Below are 18,033 nucleotides of genomic sequence, written 5' to 3' on the forward strand. Positions count from 1 at the left end.
TGCAAATCATGCGTGCAGTAACATGATAAGGATTTCCTCTCCTGCAGCGCCCCCTGGAGGTGAACGGAGAATCGGGCCAAATATGGACTTTCCCAGGGAGGGCGTTGGCCGCATAAGAGTGTTATGCACGCATTTTCCACTCACTCCAAGGAACTCCATATTGGCGAGCTGTGTTTATATCTAGAATTACAACTACAGGCTGCAGAACTGCAACTACAGTAGATTATAGTTCTAGATAGTAGTTCTTACACCAAAAAAAAACAACAAAAAAAAAAACACAAAACACAAAACAAAAAGACACAAAAGCATTTTTAGATTGGCAGAAAAACACTTAAACAACTTTATTGTGTATCAAAATACTGTCTTACAAACATCTTAAAGCCTTTTTTTTTAATATCAAGAAGATATTCAATTTATTTGTTCGGTAAGATGGGTAATGCTCAAAGCCAGCTGGGAGGATAAAAAGGAGAAGGATGGGTGATCTTTGAAGGGGGGTATGATACAAACACTCGACAGAAGAAAACAAGACATTTTTTTTTTTATTATTATTATTATTTTGTCATTGTGTTTTGAAGACATGTACACATCATCTTATCCCATTCTCTCCAGCACAGTTTTTTTTTACCGTCCCTTTTAAAACCTTTTAATTTCTATGAAACAACATTTCTAAGCTCAACAATGTGCATAAGTTGTAAATCTGAGGCTGTCTGAAGAGCGTATAGGAGTACCAAGCATTAAAAGAAAACAAAAAGGTGTTCCCCAGTGTTAAGAGAGAGCATGTGTGAGACAAGCTGTCACTAAACTGCGTAATTACTGTGAAATGTATCTAATAACTCTGTTCCTTCACCAGTCCATTCTATGGCTTCAAGCACAGCAACTCAACAACACTAACAGCAGGTACAACGAGTGGAACGTCAAGCTTGTCAACACCTCGTGCTGGAGACGGCAGCATTGTGTGGGCTTTTTTTTTTGTTTGTTTTTGTTCTGAGTTGAACAGACTTTCTGTACTGAATAGTCGAGTCTTTTAAAAATAACAATTCAAAAGGGGTTAAGGAAGGCACATTATTCACTCAATTAATCATGTTATGCCTAAGAAGTAGCTCCTCCAGTGTAAACAGTCACCTTCAATCCAATGCTGGGCCAAAATTTCTGGCTGCTCACTAAACTAAGCTACGCTATTGTTCTACACTAGACACTTTTAATACCCACTGCCTGCATACAGTAATTATATAAAAAGGTGCACGTCCCTTCCTTTTCACTTGAACTGAATGGTTTAGTTCGGAGGATGCGTCTAAAGAGGGATATTTCATGTTGATCTGTATATCTTTGGGAGAGTTTTAAATACTTGAATCTGATTGAGGGCGAGCGCAGATGTAAGACTTTTCTGTTTTCTAACTGATTAAATAGGCATTAGCAAAGAACCAGAACTAACTTGTAACGTGTGAGGGACTGTACGCTGTAAACAACGATTGGTAAGACTCTTAAAAGAATTTCAGTGGTATAAGTTTTCTGACTGGCGAGCCGCGTCATCAGACGACAATGTGGTAAGGGCTGCCAGGGATGTGCTCATCCCCCCACTTCACCACCAGGATGTATTCCCCCTTTTCTTTAAGCTGGTAGCTGACGTTGTATAGGCGGCTGCCCAGATGCTTGACCAGGATCTCCTCGCAGGGGACCTTCGGACCATCCACTCCAACCAAGAGCATATTGCGACCTGTGGTTGCAGCCACAAAGGATGCACATCAGTACAATTCAAGAGTCAATTAATACATACAGGGTACGACACAGAACATTAGAATATCCTGACAAGGTGTTGTATTTCTGCAATTCAACTTAAAAGGTGAATGTGACATATTATATAAAGGAATAATATGCAAATCAATATATTTCAAGTTTTTATTTCTTTGCATTTTGCTGATCAGGTCTTGCAGCTTAAAAAAAAAACAACCCTCAAATTTTATAATAATTCTCTGAGTTTGTGGCTTTGTGGTTTTAACAAGCTGAAAATCTTAATCAGCAAAGTTACAAGGAACTGCTTGAGATGTCAATTTGCGTGGAATGGCTCAATAAAATGTGTTGCTTTCATCTTTTATGTTAAACTGCCAAAATAAAACAACTTTTACTTTACTAATTTTTCACCTGTACATGAAGATAGTGCCAGTGTCTTCAATTTGATAGCAACGCAAAGTATTTGAGTATTCAGTCTCAGTATGTGATAATAGCTTCTGCACTCTTATTGCTTCCCCTACTAGCGCCACTGGCTAACGTTGCAGTCACATCATACCTGCTTTGCTGCAGTCGACGCTGAAACTGTTTTTCTGGGCGATGAAGCCCTTGGTCAAGCCAAGACCTTTGGCCACGACCTTGCTTGCGTCTGACTGTGCGGGGGCGGCCTGCTGAGAGCAGCTGATGGCACGAGTCACAGGGTCGACCAACACAGAGGAAGTTTCATGCATACTATGGCTGGACACAAGTTTGGAACCTGGAATTTAAAGAAAATATCAGGAATGAAAGTAAATGACTTTTGTATTTTTAAATGTGTTTTTAAAGTGATTATTAGACAACCGGCTAATTCTGTCATTTGTGTCACTTTTTATCGTTACCTGTGATCTTGGCCTTGAAGGGGCTTCCCACAATATGGTAAGGTCCACCATATTTGATTGAAATGAGATAGCTCCCTGGGGCCATTGGTGTGTATGTGACCCTGTAGCCCTCAGGACATTCAACACAGTCCATCTTCACCTTGGAGGGTCCGTCGATGGTCACAGCTAAAGCACCCGGGCCGGCATTGCTTGTGTTTACCACAAATTCACATGCACTTCCTGGTTGACGGAGCACAAATACAAGAGGTCATTGGACAGGAGGAACAGAGTGAACTCGGTGCCTTCGTTGCCTTCAGGGGAGATGCAAGTACTACCTGTGGTGCCTCCCTCCAGTCCGGGGCCGTAGGCAGACACCATGCCAGGGTCTCCAGCCTGGCCGGCCTCTCCAACACGAATCTTAAATGGACTACCGGGGATGTGGCTTCCATTGAACTTCACATCGATCAGATAGAGGCCGTTCTCTCTAGGAATGAAGCGGACCGCGTACTTGTCTGCCGGTCAGAGCGGGAAATGGAAAGCGGGTGAAAAACAACCTCCCACACGAGCAGGAAGGAGTCACGTCAGGTCAGAAGTCCAGAGTGTTACCTTGGTCAATTTCAGTGACGCAGCATTCCTCCAGAGCTCCGGATGGGCTGTGGACCTTCGCATCAATGACGCCCTTTGCACCATTTAGGCTAACGGCAAATGACGCCGGCTGGTTTACCTTCAATCCCGACTCCTGCTCGACAACACACACTTAGAAAACTCAGTACTCGTTGCAAACACCGTTTCATATCACAATGCTGGCCGACTGAACGTCCGCTCTCTGCCCTACCTTACCTGGGGGTCGCTAACAAGGCTAAAGAGGAGGGCTGTGCAGACAAAGGTAGAAAGATGTGTATTGGAATGGTAGCCAAACAGGAAGTGAAGAGAGGGAAGGGGCTGGTTGGAGAGACAGAGCGTCAACGCTGCCCCTCCAGCGTCTACTGGACAATTCTGTTGGGTTTTTTTTTTTTGGAAACGCCAGTGCCAATTGTTTGCTTATTGGAAAATGTTGGTTGTCTGGAAGTATTTACAAAAAATAAATTCTATGAAAAACGAAGACAAAGTGAACACAATCAAACTACACAAAAAATATACATATTAAAATATATACGATAAGATTAAAAATATAAAAGTATATATACAAACTTTTTTTTTTTTGCACTTGATAAAATTGGACTGATTAAATGACTGATTGATTGCAGTTCATGGGTTTTAGTGCGTTTGCAAACTAGGCATACATTTAAATCATGTGTGTGAGTGTGTCTATATACATATATACATATACACACACACACACACACACACACACACACACACACACACACACACATTTATATGTATATGTATATATATTTCTATATGCAACTGTACACAGTTGATGCCAGTTGATACTAAAATTAAAAAGTCAGATTCTTTTTTTCATAATGCAACACTGAAAGGTAATCATGGTAATCAGCGCTGAAGAAGCTGTCTCCTCATGAGTGAAAAACCTTTGTCTTCTTTGTCGAGTTGGTTTCTTCAGATGGAGTGGAAAGAACAGTCAGAAAAATGGAAAGCAGCCCATGTGAGACCTCTTTAACCCTTTAGCGCCCCGTTAGTCAATGACAGGTTGGCTGTTGAGAGCCTTTAGAATGAGGCACGAGAAACACACACAGTCCTCTAGTATTCCACAGGCCCCTGGCGCTGCCTCACAATGCAGTAGCAGTTGCTGATCGAGTGCATATGCTCATCAACTCTTACTTTGGCTTTAAAAGTCATGAACAAATACACACCGTCGTTTAACACACCTAATGAGAAAAGTCCTGGACGGCTCAACATGTTGTGAAACCACACCAATGACCTTGGTTGTGGTGAAACATCCTGCAGGTATTTTACAGGATGTTCGGTCCACAACAGGACAAAGCAACTGTCACTTGATCTCTTGCTGGTGCATTGGAGACGCTGCACTGGGGCCTGGCGTACGCGCACATGGACATGTGTGTGTGTCTCAGAGCCTCACCTGAAGACTGGCAACAGTGAGGCGCCGGGCATCGTCTGACGGCGAGGCCACGGGGACGATGAAAGGGCTGTCGGGGATGTGTTCGTCGTTGAAACGGATGGAAACCTCATAGTCTCCTGATGGAGGAAAGAGTTGGGGTGAGAAGGACACACACACACACACACACACACACACACACACACACACACACACACACACACACACACACACACACACACACACACACAACTTCTGCCACACACAAGCATCCACCGTCATCTCTTCTCTCACCAGGCTCCTGCACAACGTAAGACACTCCGCTGGAGCCGTCCTTGCGGTCCTCAAAGGCAATTTCAGCCTTACTGGGGCCCTCCACAGCAATGCTGAGGCCTCCTGCCCCGGCCTCTCTCGTCCAGATACTGAACTCCGCTACAGGAAGAGCAGACGCCAAAAAAAAAAGAACAAATTCATGCACAAGCAAAAACTACAAAGATTCAAAGATTTTTTTTTTTTTTGGTCACATATCGCATTATATGTGAATATCCTGAAAAGGTTGCTGTATTTCTGCAATTCAACTTAAAAGGTGAATGTGACATATTATATAAAGGAATAATATGCAAATCAATATATTTCAAGTTTTTATTTCTTTGGATTTTGCTGATCAGGTCTTGCAGCTTAAAAAAAAAAAAAAACTCAAATTTTATAATATTTTAAATTTGTAACATTTTCTGAGTTTATGGGTTTGTGGTTTCAATAAGCTGAAAATCTTAATCAGCAAAGTTACAACAAGGAACTGCTTGAGATGTCAGTTTGCGTGCAATGGCTCAATAAAATTTGTTGCTTTCATCTTTTATGTTAAATTGCCAAAATAAAACAACTTTTACTGGATATTCTCATTTTTCCAGGTAGTTCCTGCGCATATAATATAAGTTGTAAAAAAAAAACAATAATTCAGTCATCACTGACCTGGAACTCCAGCCTCTGCTCTCTCCAGACCTGGACCTCCTGCTCGGACCTTATGAGCTCCTCCCTCTCCAAGAGGGCCGACGGTGAACTGGAAGGGGCTGCCGGGCACGTGCACGCCGTTGTATTTGACGCAGACTGTGTGCACGCCCGTCTCGTCCGGCACGAAGCGAATGCAGTAGGTGTTGTTCTCGCCCTCCATGATCTCGGCTTTGTGGACCTGACCTGACGGGCTGGTCACCTGGGCCGTCATGTCAGCGATGCTGATCTCTGAAGGCAGAGGAAGAAGTTGATGAAATGTTCAAACTTTTTGTTTAGTCATGGAGGAAACATGATACTGGGTTTACAATACAGAGTGGGTCCTCCTGCAAGGCCATCAGAACTAATGACACATTCAAAAGGTTTGGTTTTTTGTACAAAAATCGATTTGATTTCTTATATTTTATTGTATATCTTGTAACTACTGCATAGTTTAACCACTTTTTAACTGTCATTTTAAACTGTAACTACTGTACAAGTTTATTTTCATCCTTCTGTTTTCACTTTTTGTATTGTTTTTTGACTGCTGCAACAGTGTAGTTTCCCAATTCGGGATCAATAAAGTTCAATCTAATCTAAAAGCGAGACTGCAATTTGCATGCAAATAAACAGCCACATTGTAATCACAGTAATTCCTTCTCTGCTACATGAAGGCCACTTCAAGGTCATACCTGGGATCTTCAGGCTGAGGTCGCACTGACTGCCCACATTAGCGACGGACGCCGCCCTCCTCTTCCTGGTGATGCTCTCCTTCATCCTGCCCTCCCCTGTCACCTTCACCGTGAATGCACTTCCTGTCGAAGGTCATTGGCTTCAGTCATACGCACAGGACATAAAGAAAAGCATGCGGCTGATCACGCTAATCCTAGACCAGGCGTGGGCAACCTATGGCCCGGGGCCCATATGCAGCCCGCCCGTTCTAGACCAGCACACAGTGAGCACCTGGAACGTGCTGGTCAGCAAACTTGATGTTGATGATGTAATTTCCTGGCTCGGTGGGGCAGTATGTGACCTTGCAGGTGCCGTCCTCCTGGTCCTCTGTGTTGATGTCCACTTTGCTGGGACCTTCGATGGACAGGCTCAGGCCGCCGTAGCCTAGCGTGGATAAAACACAGGTGAGGACGCGGTCCACTTGAAGGGGCTGAGAGGGAAACACAGCAGCGGGACAGCGCACCTGCGTCACGCGTGTCGATGATAAACTCTGCAGGCTCAAACGTCCTGGCCTCACTCAGGCCCTGACCGCTCACACGCACACGGCTGGCGTCGCCGATCTCTGATTGGCTGATCATGACAGATATGGGGCTGCTCGGGATATGGCGACCGTTCTTCTTGATGTTCACCAAGTGCTCTCCGATCTCCTTCGGAACGAATGAGATGCCTGCAAGAGGCAAATGCAAAAATAATTAGAGGTTATTTTTAAAGCGCAAAAATAATAATAATAATAACATACATAGACAACTGGTATTGGTGTGGTGGTATCGCCATGTATTTTACGGATACAAGCAGGGTGCTCAACCCTGGTTTTGGTACCGACACTGGTATCAGTGCATCCCCGATGATAACAATGATAATATAAATATTAATAACAATGATCTCAAAAGCTCAGACTGCAGACACACACTCACCAACGTGGCCGTTGCGCAGCATCTTCAGGAGGCACGGCTCCTCGCGGCCTGAGGGTGTGGTCAGGGAGGCCGTCAGCTGATTGAGGTCCAGTTCCCCGATGTCCAGTGGGATATCGGCGGCAGAGCCCACCTTCAGGTGGGACATCCTCATCGAGTCGTCACCTGAAGGCACAGCAGACAGTATCATCTTTCTAGCTCTGCATGCAGAGCTTGTATACATTTTGCACCATAACATTGTGATTTGTCGGGTATGATGTGTTCACATCAGACTTGTGATCAGACTTATGTGATTTAAAATCTCTGGCGTTATGACGGCTGTGTAATCATACTCGTATTTTGAGTCCAAAAAGAAGTGATTTGCGATTGCAATGCATTACCAGTGATCCTGGCAGAAAAGGGGCTTCCGGGGATGTGCTTATCATTGTATTTGACCAGGATGCTGTAATCTCCAGGCAGGACAGGCAGGTAGGACACCGCGCACGTCCCATCTTGGTTGTCCACACAGCTGATGTCAGCCTTGGAAGGACCCTCGATGGCCAAGGACAGACCACCTGCAGAGAGTTGGAAACCGCTTTGTAACCTGATCCCTGGACTCTTCCAAATACAGCATTTTTCGAAAAATTGTGGACGTTACAATCAAGTGGTGACACATACCCTCTCCAGCATCTTTAGTATTGACAGTAAACACAGCAGGTTTGTTGACAGTCCCGTGGATGAGGCCCGGGCCATAGGCACTGACGTTGCCGCTGTTCATGTAGTCCACATAGAACTGCAGTGGACTTCCTGTCGAGCGAGAAGGAGAGCAAGGAAGCAGAGGTGACGAGAGTGCGACGCAGCAGCAGGAGAGTTGCCACTGGATTGGAAGCAAGTGATGGGATCAATCAGCCGCAAAGAGTGTGAGCCGCTGCAGTTGGTGTGTGTGTGTATGTAGTGTAATATACAGTACTACCCAGAAAATTAGAATATGGGGTTGTGTGCCTGACAATCACGCCAGCAACATCATGTTTTACTCCTTGTAATCTGCAACGGCCAGCAGTAAAGTCACGAATAGAAGTGCGTGATGTGTAGCAGAGGTCTCTCATCCACAGACAACCAGAGAGGAGTTTTACCAGGGATGTGAAGGCCGTCGTATTTGATGTCCATTTCGTGCAGACCAGCTTCGGTGGGTGCGTACTTGACGGTCACGGTGCCGTCCTTGTTGTCAGTGATGTCCGGCTTGGCCACTTTACCCGACGGCATCCTGACTTCACCTTTGCGACGACAAGGACACACAGTGAGGCACGCATGGAGGCGAGAGGCAGACTGCTACCAATAAAACAACATTAAATGTTTGCTCTCTGCAATACCTGTGATCTCCCCCTTCTGGATGGTGAACGGGATGACCAAGTCAAACGGTCTCAGCCCGGCCACGTCAACGCCGTTGATGCCCATCGGTCTGTCTGTGGCCTGGGGAGAGTGACGGCAAAGTCAGGCTGGGACGGCAGAAGCGGCTGCAGTCGTGATTTAGAGGCGCAGCAGCAGCAGCGTAGGTAGGAGACACGACGGACAGTGCAGGATGGATGGATGGATGGATGGATGGGTGGGGAGGAGGAGTAGTGAGGGGAAAAACACACCAACATGTCAGATGGGACGAGACCAGTGTGCGAAATACAGGGGGAAGGGGGGTTCCGGTGGGGTCGGGACCCTCGGTTAACCCACGAGACCCCCTGAAAGCCTCAAAGCAAAGTTGAAGGCGGGCTCATAGTTTTTTGAAAAGCTAAATTTAAAAAAAAATCTAATTTTCTAAATAAATAAATGTGTGTGTGTGTGTGTGTGTGTTGTTATGTAGGCGGTCATGGTTTGCATCCATGAAATATTGTAAGGTTATTATTGGCCTCCTGCATGCTAAGGAAACTTAGCGTGGGACTGCGAGACCACCTGGGAAGACTGAGGGGTATTTGGCACACTGGACGGGATCATCATGAGAGGAGATGATTGATGAGATGGCCATGATGGGGGTCAACATGACACCGAGACACAGCGTGAGAGGGGGGATGAGATGAGGACAGAGCGCTGCTAGTTCCAGGGAGACGGAAGCCGTTTGGCCATTTTGTTAAATGTGGAAGACGCCGACATGCCCACATTGATGACTGATCAAAATGGCAGCTTTTGTCCCTGCAGCACAGACCACTGCTACACAAAGCTGCACAACCGTCAGCGTTGCAAACTGCAAAGACACAGTTTCCTGTTTGAGTCCAACAAAAAAAGAAAATATACTTTGATCAATGGACGTTGTGCAGCTCTGTTGCACGGTCTGTGTGATGAAGAGAATGGTTTAAATGATGAGGCAGTGGGGATGAAGTAAGAACACAAAGTTTGCTTTTGCTTTTCTGTTTTTAGGTACCCAGGGCTGCTGAGCGTAGTACTGGGGGATTTGGCTCTGCTGCATGAGCTGTTCAGACGGAGCTCCTTCCAGCGCCTGAGGAGTTGGGACGCAGTCGGGGGGGTGGGAAGAAGGGAACAAAAAAAGATGGAGGGGGTATAATGGGGGGGGGGGGGGGGGGGGGGGTAAAGTTGTTGTCACATGGAGCTAATCAAGAAGCCTTGCAATTGAGAGAACATGGTCAGCGACGCCAGAGTGACTCCACTTTTATAACATCTACACAAATACACACACACACACACACACACACACACACACACACACACACACACACACACACACACACACACACACACACACACACACACACACACACACACACACACACACAGGTAGTACCCAGAAAATCAGAATATCCTGAAAAGGTTTCTGCAATGCAACTTAAAAGGTGAATGTGATATATTATATATAGGAATAATATGCAAATCAATATATTTCAAGTTTTTATTTCTTTGCATTTTGCTGATCAGGTCTTGCAGCTTAAAAAAAAACAAAGTCCAATTTTAAAAATAATTTTCTGAGTTTGTGGGTTTGTGGTTTTAATAAGCTGAAAATCTTAATCAATCAATAAAATGTGTTGCTTTCATCTTTTATGTTAAATTGCCAAAATAAAAACAACTTTTACTCGATATTCTAATTTTCCGGGTAGTTCCTGTACACCTGGGCCTCGTTTCCCTTGTGATTTTCCCGTATCTTAGCAACCCAGGCACAGTCGTCTCTGTTGTATCTTCCATGTGAGATGGAAGCAGGCAAAACAAGGAAGTAATGAGGCGGTCTGGTCTCAACTAGCTTAGAAAGGGAAGCAGCACCTGAAACATGCAGGTGTACTTTTGTCGATCTTTTACTTCAATATTACAAAATAAATGACATCAATCTTAGATTTGAGGTCTTGCATGTCTTCTGTAGTCATTTGTCCTCATCACAAACTACCATGGAAACCAGACGATGCTTTATTATGAAGACGTCGGGACGTGCAGGTGGCTCACCGTGACTTGGAAGGGGCTGTTGGGGATGTGCTCTCCTCCAAAGCGGACACAGATGACATACTCGCCCGGCTGCGGGGCCATGTAGAAGATGTCGAAGGTGCCGTCCTCGTTCTCCACCACGTCCACGTCCAGCTCCGCCCCCTCCGGGGTGCACACGCTGCACGTCACCTTGCCCTTCCCAGCAGCCTTGGCGTCCACGGTGATGACCGTCTGTTCCCCAATTTGGATGGTCGGTCCGACACCGGCGCCTGCAAGTGGAAGGAAAGGGTGGTCAGAGGTCGGTTCCCATTGTTATCTTTACACACGCACACACACACACACGCACACACGCACGCATTTCAGCATGCACATTCCACATCCATGAGACTGTGTTAAAAACTGATGAGATCTAGTCATGTTATTTCCATCCACTGTATGCCATTACCATCGACTCATATGTTACGCTCACACAGTTTCCATGTACAAGTCAGAGGTAGATTAGCCAGTTCCACCATGCCGCTGGTCCTACACTGTTAGTCCATTAGTTATTGAATGATGTAAAAAAGAAGATAAGGGAAACAGTTATGAGAGTTGAACTCTAACAAAAAAAATCAAATAAAATAAAATAAAATCAACTACTGGAGGCAAGGAACTCTGGAGAGGAGGAGAGGAAGGATGGATTCTGAATGAAAGGCGGTGCCACCATCCACCATGCTGAGAGTTAGAGGAGCTCCTACACATTCTGGAGATGTTCAGTGGGCTTACCTAAACCGTGACCGCCGATTGAGACTGATAAAAAAAAAAAGAAGTGAGAAGCAGGGGAGTGAGAGAGAAAAAAGTGACAAATAAAAGACAGTCAGGTGGGTGGTGGGGGTGCTGGGAGGTCACAAACTGCTCCAAATGCTGAGGGGGGGGGCCGGGGGGGGGGGACAAAATGGTGATGGAGTGTAAAGCAGAGACAGCAGGGGCTTGGAGGGGTGGGGTGGGAGCGGTGGGGGTCACAACACCACAGTGCAGGAGAAATGAGGTCTGAGCAGCTCACACACTGGAAGCACCGGAGCTCAGATTGCATCTTTCAAAGCGACTGTCACTGCCACTTCAGCAAGATTATGACTTTACTCTGCATCCACTTTGCGTGGCTGTACACTTGATGGGCTGCAAAGGGGGGCAGGAGACTATCCAAGCGGTTGCAGGGCAGAGGAGGAATACAACAACTCATCTCCATTGATGGAAGCATAAAATACAGAGGTAGGACTGGCAGTCAGTCACCAGTCACTGGTCCTGTGAGTCCGCCTACTACAGCAGGGGTGTGGTTATCTGCCGTCATCACCACACAAGATGTGGAAAAATATTTTTTTTGGCAATATAAAATATATATAAAATATACGAGCCGGCCGTGTCTCCGTCTTTCTGGTTCAACTTTCATCAAATCAAGTTAACCTGCTTCCAACTTCATGTGCGGCAGAAAGTGAGTTCACCCTTAACAACTTGGGGAAATTGTTACTCGGGGTGCCGGTCAGTACAATAGAATGGAGCACAGCTTCCCCTCCATCAGCAGAGCAGCTTGAAGACCTTTTTTCGTTTACTGAGTTTGCTTCATTTCAGTATTCAGTGTGAGGTCGGCGCCGTCGCTCCCGCTCGTACGTACCTGTGACGGTGCACTTGCTGGCGTCTCCGGTGGGCAGGGCCCTGATACGGTAGGGCGAGTAGGGGATCTCGTCGCCGCCGTACTTGATCAGAATGGTGTATCTACCAGTCATGTCTGGCACGTAGGACACCAGGTAGGTGCCGTCGTGGTTGTCCCTGATGTTGGCCTTCTTGGGCTTCCCCTCGGGGTCCTTGGAGGTCAACATTGACAGCCGGTTAATGCCGTCGCAAATCAATGTGGCATCTCTCCAATGCGACCGCGTGCACTGCAGCAAGCACACTCACAGTGATCTGCACCGCCAGCAGGCCCTCGCCTGCGTCTTTGGCATCGATGGTGAACTCGACGGGGAGGGAGGCGGGCACTCCAGTGGTGTTGAGTCCGGGTCCGCTGGCCCGCACCTTGCTGGCATCGTGGGTGGGAAGCACTTTGACCTTGTAGGGGCTGCGTGGTTGCAGAGGAGGGGTGGGTTTGCTTTTTAGATAAAGAGCCGCTGGAGATGAACGAGCGATCGTGAAGCTGAGCTTGTGCGAACCTGCGTGGGATCTCCTCATCAGCATACAGCACGTTAATGGAATAGGGTCCTTCTCTGGTGGGCACGTAGTTGACTGTGTGGGTCTGGTCGCCGTTGTCCACCACCTCCACGGGCTCCACCACACCTGAACGCAGGAGCAAGGGTTCAATTACCAAGTCACCGATGACAAAGTCCAATAAAGACACGCGAGAGCGGCGCTTCTCCACTGGCACTCCGCCAGGAAGTAAAATCAAGCCAATCAGAACAGCTCTGCGAGCCACCGGCTGAGAAACGGTGTCCTACCTTTGGGACCTTGCACCCGAACTTGCAACGGAGCAACGCCAGCTTTGGAGGCATCCACTGTGAAGGCCTGAGGGATGTTGGACCTGACGTTGGTTCCCAGTCCTGGCCCTTGACACTTGACTTTGGTGCTGTCCACCGTGTCACTCACTGGCACTGAAAATGGACTACCTGCACCCAGAAATAATAAGCAGATGGTTTTTAAACACGTTTCCAAAAATAAGTGAAGAGACGCAGGTAATAGAGTCCTGCATTAACAATATTACTACCAACGTTTAAAGGTCCAGTGTGTAAAATGCTTCATTCATGATTTTGATATTGATAAAAGCTTACTATTTATAAAATAAACATAAATAGATGATTAAATATACTATAATAGCAGTAGAATAAAAGACTTTTGGTTTTCCTGCCCATAGAACAGTTTTCATAAAACTCTATACAAGAATATACACATAGCAAGGGTCTTGCTCCTGTAACTAGGGTGAACGCTGGCATCTTCAAATAAACCAACGAAGAAGAAGGTGGACCAAGTATTCAGGTTTGGGTGCGCAGGCCACTGTAGTTCACTGGCAAACTCAGAAGAGGGAGGTAGAGTGAAAGACGCTGCAATCTAAAATGTGACAACTGGATGTTGCCGTTTCTTCTTCAAAATCTCCAAATCTCCAAACATATCTCCAAATATATTCAAATGCATCAGTGATTCTCCAAAGCAACAGCTTCAAACACTGGGACGATGGCAGCAGAAGTTTTGCGATGCCGTTTGCTGTTCCAACCTCACCTTTAATGGGTTGTCCTCCGTAGGTGATATTGAGGTTGTACGTGCCAGGTTCGTATGGAATGTATTCCACACTGCAGCTGCCGTCCTTGTTGTCAGTGCAGGACATTTTGGCCTCTGACGGACCCTCCATGGCCAGACCGAGACCACCAGTTCCCGCCCCTCTGCGTTGGCAATAATGGGTGTTAGCAACAGTATGTAAGCTGGATGGCTTTGTGAGCGGGGAGATTATTCTCTCACCGGGTTTCAATTGTGAATTTGTTGGGCTTGTTGGTGATACCGCCCTTCAGACCGGGGCCGTGCACACGCACACGGGTGGGATCGCAGCCTTCGGTGACGGCAACTCGGAAGGGACTTTTGGGCACCGGAGAGCCGTCGTAGCAAACCTCCACACTGTGAGGGCCTGAAGCATTGGACAGCAGTGTTACCTTCTCTATTGTATAGAATATAAAACATCAATCAGAAGATCAAAAATAACCCGTCAGTCAGTGGAATTCCTTACCAATCAACATCAGAAGAATCAAAATTTTAAAAAAAACCTGGAAGCCTCAAAGTAAAATTTTAATTGTCACGAATGGTCACTAAAGAAATTTTAAGATTACCTTGTCTAATATAACATTTTTAAGTTTTTATTTGCCAATATTTGTATATTACAATATTAGCTGAGATTAGCGACCACAGCTGCTGCAGCAAAGGGGATCTGAATAAAGAACGAAGAGTGCAGCCTCTGCCACTCACCCTCCTCATAGGGAGTGTACTCCACGCTGTAGGTTCCGTCCCCCAGGTCGGTGATCAGGGCGTCAGTGCAGCTGCCAGACGGGTTGCTGATCAGCGTTTTGATGTGGTTGCCTCCGCTCTGTGTGAGAGCACGAGCGTCCACGGTGAAGTCGGTGGTGGCCTCGCGGAAAACACCTGCAAACACCAGACAGAGGCGACGGTTGGAGGAGAGGTCGTGATATGTAATTCGGAGAATCTGCTTTTGTTGATATTTTGATCAGCTTCATGAGCTACGAATTTATATATTTAGGTAATTATTGTTGTTTTTTTTTTTTACCTTTGCCCTCTACTCCTGGTCCAAACACATGAACTCCACTGGCATCAATGGCAGGTTCCACATTGAGCCTGGCTGGGAAGTTGGGCACATCCTGGCCACCGTAGCGGATGGTGAGGGTGTAGGAGCCGGGATACAGAGGGATGTAGGTGATGGTGTAGGTCCCATCACCGTTGTCCTGGATGTGAACTTCAGCCTCCGTGCCGCTGTCTGAGATGATCTCGATGGTCAGGTCCGCAGGGCCAGCGTTGGTGCAGTCCACAATGAACTCTCCCTTCTCCCCGACCTTGGCTCGCTCCAGACCAGGACCAGAGCAGCGAACCTGAGGGGGGGCAACACGGGAAAAAAAGGCCTTTTAATAAGAATATTATACTGCTAATGACTTCTCCGTTTGCCAGTTCAACCACTGTGAGACCGTTAGATGGTAGCTGACGGTAGCAGACGCCACCATGAGGAGGATGGAGGTACAAAAACATTTTTGCGATAAATCTGCATTTTCATGTTGTTTGCTGTCCAGAGTAGTTGTGAGATTTTTCTCGTTGGTGACTTGTAAAAAATATTCCCTTACTTTCACCGGTCATGAACTGGTCACGAGACGTCACGTCCGCTGACGTGCAAATGCCAAAAAAAAGTGTTTCCATGAGACTTCAGCGATATTCCTCAATACGGATACGTGGTTTTGATGAGGGCATCAAAACCGTTCAGCCATATTTGAGAGTTTTCCAACTGTAGTTTTTTCCATCACCAGTTTCTTTATTGCCATATTTAGGTGTTGCACAGTTCTTTGGGTCATGGAAACGCAGCTAATGTCAAATGTGCTGTGAAAAATGATCCAATTTCACTTAATTGGTTTAAAAACATAATAACATTCCATTGTGTGGCTGTGCTTTAAAAGGAATGCGAGCCTGTTTTTAGGCCAAGGTCAAGGTAATTTTATATTTTTGGTTGTTGGTGCCATGGGATATCGTCAAGGTAACAAATGGCTGTGAAAAGGTGTAAAAGCAGTGGTGCAGTGCAGTGCAGTGCAGTGACCTTGGAGGGGTCGGACGCAGGGTAAGCTGTGGGAGTGTAGGGCGAGCCAGGGATTGGCACTCCATCGTATGTCATTTCCACCTGGTATGGCCCCACCTCCCGGGGAATGAACTTCAATTGGCTGGTCTCTGGACTGAGCCCGGGCTCCACCTGAACGCACACAGGCAATGATGCAATGTTTCACAGTCATTCACTTCATTCATTCTGACAGACTTTGTTTTTTAATTCAATAAATCTTCAGTCATGGTCTCTACCTTGCTGGCCACCGGCTTTCCTGAGGGTGCAATCACATTGGCAGCAACCTTGCCCTGGCCACCAGCACCCTTTGACTTGATGGTCACATCCATGTCTTTGCCCACAGTCATCTCTGCAATAGCAGTAGAAGGTGAAGGTTAATAAAAGCTCATTGCTTTTATGAATCTTGGGAGACATTGTGTCAAACTGCAGCCAGGGTTAACAATCATGAGTAAAGTCAGGCAATATATTTATTAAAAGAAAGGAGGAAGCAATGTAACGTAATCAATTGAAGGCCTGACTGCCATACAGCACTGGTGTGTGGTGCCCTGATGTTACAACATATTTACAACATCCATAATGATTGGAAACATTTGTCAAGCTGTAAAAGATGTTGAATGCAGCAATAGAGGTGCGTACTATCTCCCAGGCCTGTCACGCTGATCTTGCTCAGGTCCACTGTTGGTGCCACAGCAACATTGAAGGGGCTCTTGGGGATGTGATCTCCACCGTAGGTCACAGCAAGTCCAAGAGGACCCTGGAGACACGGAACAGGATCACGTTTGGTTGAGCTTGAGCTTATTGCGCGAGTACAATTTCTCTTTATTCTATGTAATCCATGAGTATCATTTGAATGTATAAAATGAATCTCAGAATCTCCCAAATGAAGTTCTGATGTAAGTGGTTGAGTTCCAAGACATGCATATCACAATGTTCCATCTCACCTGCTGCACAGGTGTGTATTTGACTGTGTGCGTATTGTCGTGGTTGTTGATGATTTCAAAGTCTTTGACAGCTTCAGCTTTGGTTGGACCACTGAAGTTGCAGTCCAAGTTGGCCTTTCCTGCTCCTTTGGTGTTGACAGTGAAGTGAGTGGGCTTGTTCAGTTCAACACCTGGGGGGTGGGGGGGGGATTGAATTGAATTCAACTCCTTGAGATTTATACTTGCTTGCTTGTTTGGAGAAAACTGATCATTCTGTTTTTAATGCATTTACATCTCTCTCTCTCTCTCTCTCTCTCATATATATATATGTAAATATTCAAGAATGAAGTTTTTCTCAATGGTTTAGCATCAACAGCCATTATGTTATTGCCATGTTGCTACATTAAACTTTTTTTCTTTCACCAGAAAAACAACAACAATGCTTCCAAAAAGAAGGGGAATTTGCCAAACCAATAAAGATGAAATTAGATTTTTTTTTATTTATTTATTTATAGAAATAATAAAACCTGAAACTTGTTTTTCCAAGCGATCCGGTCTTACCAGTGCGACTGAGTCCTGGTCCTTCTGCCTTGACTTTGCTGGCATCATGAGAAGGATCCACCTTGATCCTGATTGGTGTCATTGGTATAGCCTGAACAACACAAAATCCAAGAGAGTCACTTCATCATGAAGAGTCGTGAGGAAGCTCCCACTCACTCTGCTGCGTCAAACAAAGATTACCTGGTCAGCAAACAGGACCATGATGGTGTAGCTGCCTGCTCCAGGAGGAGTGTACTTGACTGTGAAGGTGTCGTTGTCGTTTCTGATGATGTCAAAGTCAATATCAGCCTCGGCCGGTCCCACCACACCAGGGGCGCACTTGATTCCTATGCTGATGTCACCTGAAGGCGGGAGAGACACCGCAGTGTTATCTTTCTTCAGCTCATGCTCGACAACCTACGAGCAAGACTCAACAAAAGCAAAAGCACCAAACAAAATCGAGACAACGCAATTCAGTGACACTGAAAAAAATTATCGTGATTATTTAACATGGATCATTTTAGTCATAAAAATATGATTACAACAGATATAAATTAAATGACAACAGGATCTTCCATGACTACGGTCCTCTAGAAGGTCTCCAATGATCACTTTGTAC

The 18,033-nt window shown here is 46.0% G+C and overlaps 1 protein-coding gene across 4 annotated transcripts in view; it reads right to left on the minus strand.

The window, feature by feature from the left end:
* Positions 1 to 383: 383 nt before the first annotated feature.
* flna (filamin A, alpha (actin binding protein 280)) overlaps positions 384 to 18,033 on the minus strand; it is a 42,341-nt gene continuing 24,691 nt past the window's right edge. Inside the window, exons 17-49 of one of the 4 annotated variants that reach the window (XM_076045929.1) lie at positions 17,616 to 17,776; positions 17,436 to 17,526; positions 16,896 to 17,065; positions 16,591 to 16,708; positions 16,191 to 16,303; positions 15,937 to 16,086; positions 14,908 to 15,226; positions 14,592 to 14,765; positions 14,094 to 14,256; positions 13,857 to 14,017; positions 13,082 to 13,249; positions 12,800 to 12,923; positions 12,552 to 12,708; positions 12,268 to 12,457; positions 11,385 to 11,408; positions 10,641 to 10,888; positions 9,616 to 9,690; positions 8,579 to 8,678; positions 8,342 to 8,482; positions 7,887 to 8,015; positions 7,610 to 7,783; positions 7,233 to 7,394; positions 6,782 to 6,985; positions 6,550 to 6,702; positions 6,279 to 6,401; positions 5,572 to 5,838; positions 4,897 to 5,034; positions 4,627 to 4,742; positions 3,189 to 3,321; positions 2,918 to 3,094; positions 2,604 to 2,822; positions 2,285 to 2,482; positions 384 to 1,714 (exon numbers count right to left, since the gene is read on the minus strand). In XM_076045929.1, coding sequence (XP_075902044.1) covers positions 1,530 to 1,714; positions 2,285 to 2,482; positions 2,604 to 2,822; positions 2,918 to 3,094; positions 3,189 to 3,321; positions 4,627 to 4,742; positions 4,897 to 5,034; positions 5,572 to 5,838; positions 6,279 to 6,401; positions 6,550 to 6,702; positions 6,782 to 6,985; positions 7,233 to 7,394; positions 7,610 to 7,783; positions 7,887 to 8,015; positions 8,342 to 8,482; positions 8,579 to 8,678; positions 9,616 to 9,690; positions 10,641 to 10,888; positions 11,385 to 11,408; positions 12,268 to 12,457; positions 12,552 to 12,708; positions 12,800 to 12,923; positions 13,082 to 13,249; positions 13,857 to 14,017; positions 14,094 to 14,256; positions 14,592 to 14,765; positions 14,908 to 15,226; positions 15,937 to 16,086; positions 16,191 to 16,303; positions 16,591 to 16,708; positions 16,896 to 17,065; positions 17,436 to 17,526; positions 17,616 to 17,776 — 5,225 coding nt within the window. In that variant the 3' untranslated portion in view covers positions 384 to 1,529. The remainder of the gene's footprint in view (positions 1,715 to 2,284; positions 2,483 to 2,603; positions 2,823 to 2,917; positions 3,095 to 3,188; positions 3,322 to 4,626; positions 4,743 to 4,896; positions 5,035 to 5,571; positions 5,839 to 6,278; positions 6,402 to 6,549; positions 6,703 to 6,781; positions 6,986 to 7,232; positions 7,395 to 7,609; positions 7,784 to 7,886; positions 8,016 to 8,341; positions 8,483 to 8,578; positions 8,679 to 9,615; positions 9,691 to 10,640; positions 10,889 to 11,384; positions 11,409 to 12,267; positions 12,458 to 12,551; positions 12,709 to 12,799; positions 12,924 to 13,081; positions 13,250 to 13,856; positions 14,018 to 14,093; positions 14,257 to 14,591; positions 14,766 to 14,907; positions 15,227 to 15,936; positions 16,087 to 16,190; positions 16,304 to 16,590; positions 16,709 to 16,895; positions 17,066 to 17,435; positions 17,527 to 17,615; positions 17,777 to 18,033) is intronic. The other 3 variants (XM_076045930.1, XM_076045931.1, XM_076045932.1) reach the window with 3 other exon arrangements.

This window comes from Nelusetta ayraudi, unplaced genomic scaffold, assembly GCF_046127955.1.
Source record: "Nelusetta ayraudi isolate G7.1 ecotype Tasmania unplaced genomic scaffold, CSIRO-AGI_Nayr_v1 ptg000088l, whole genome shotgun sequence".
Lineage (NCBI taxonomy): Eukaryota > Metazoa > Chordata > Actinopteri > Tetraodontiformes > Monacanthidae > Nelusetta > Nelusetta ayraudi.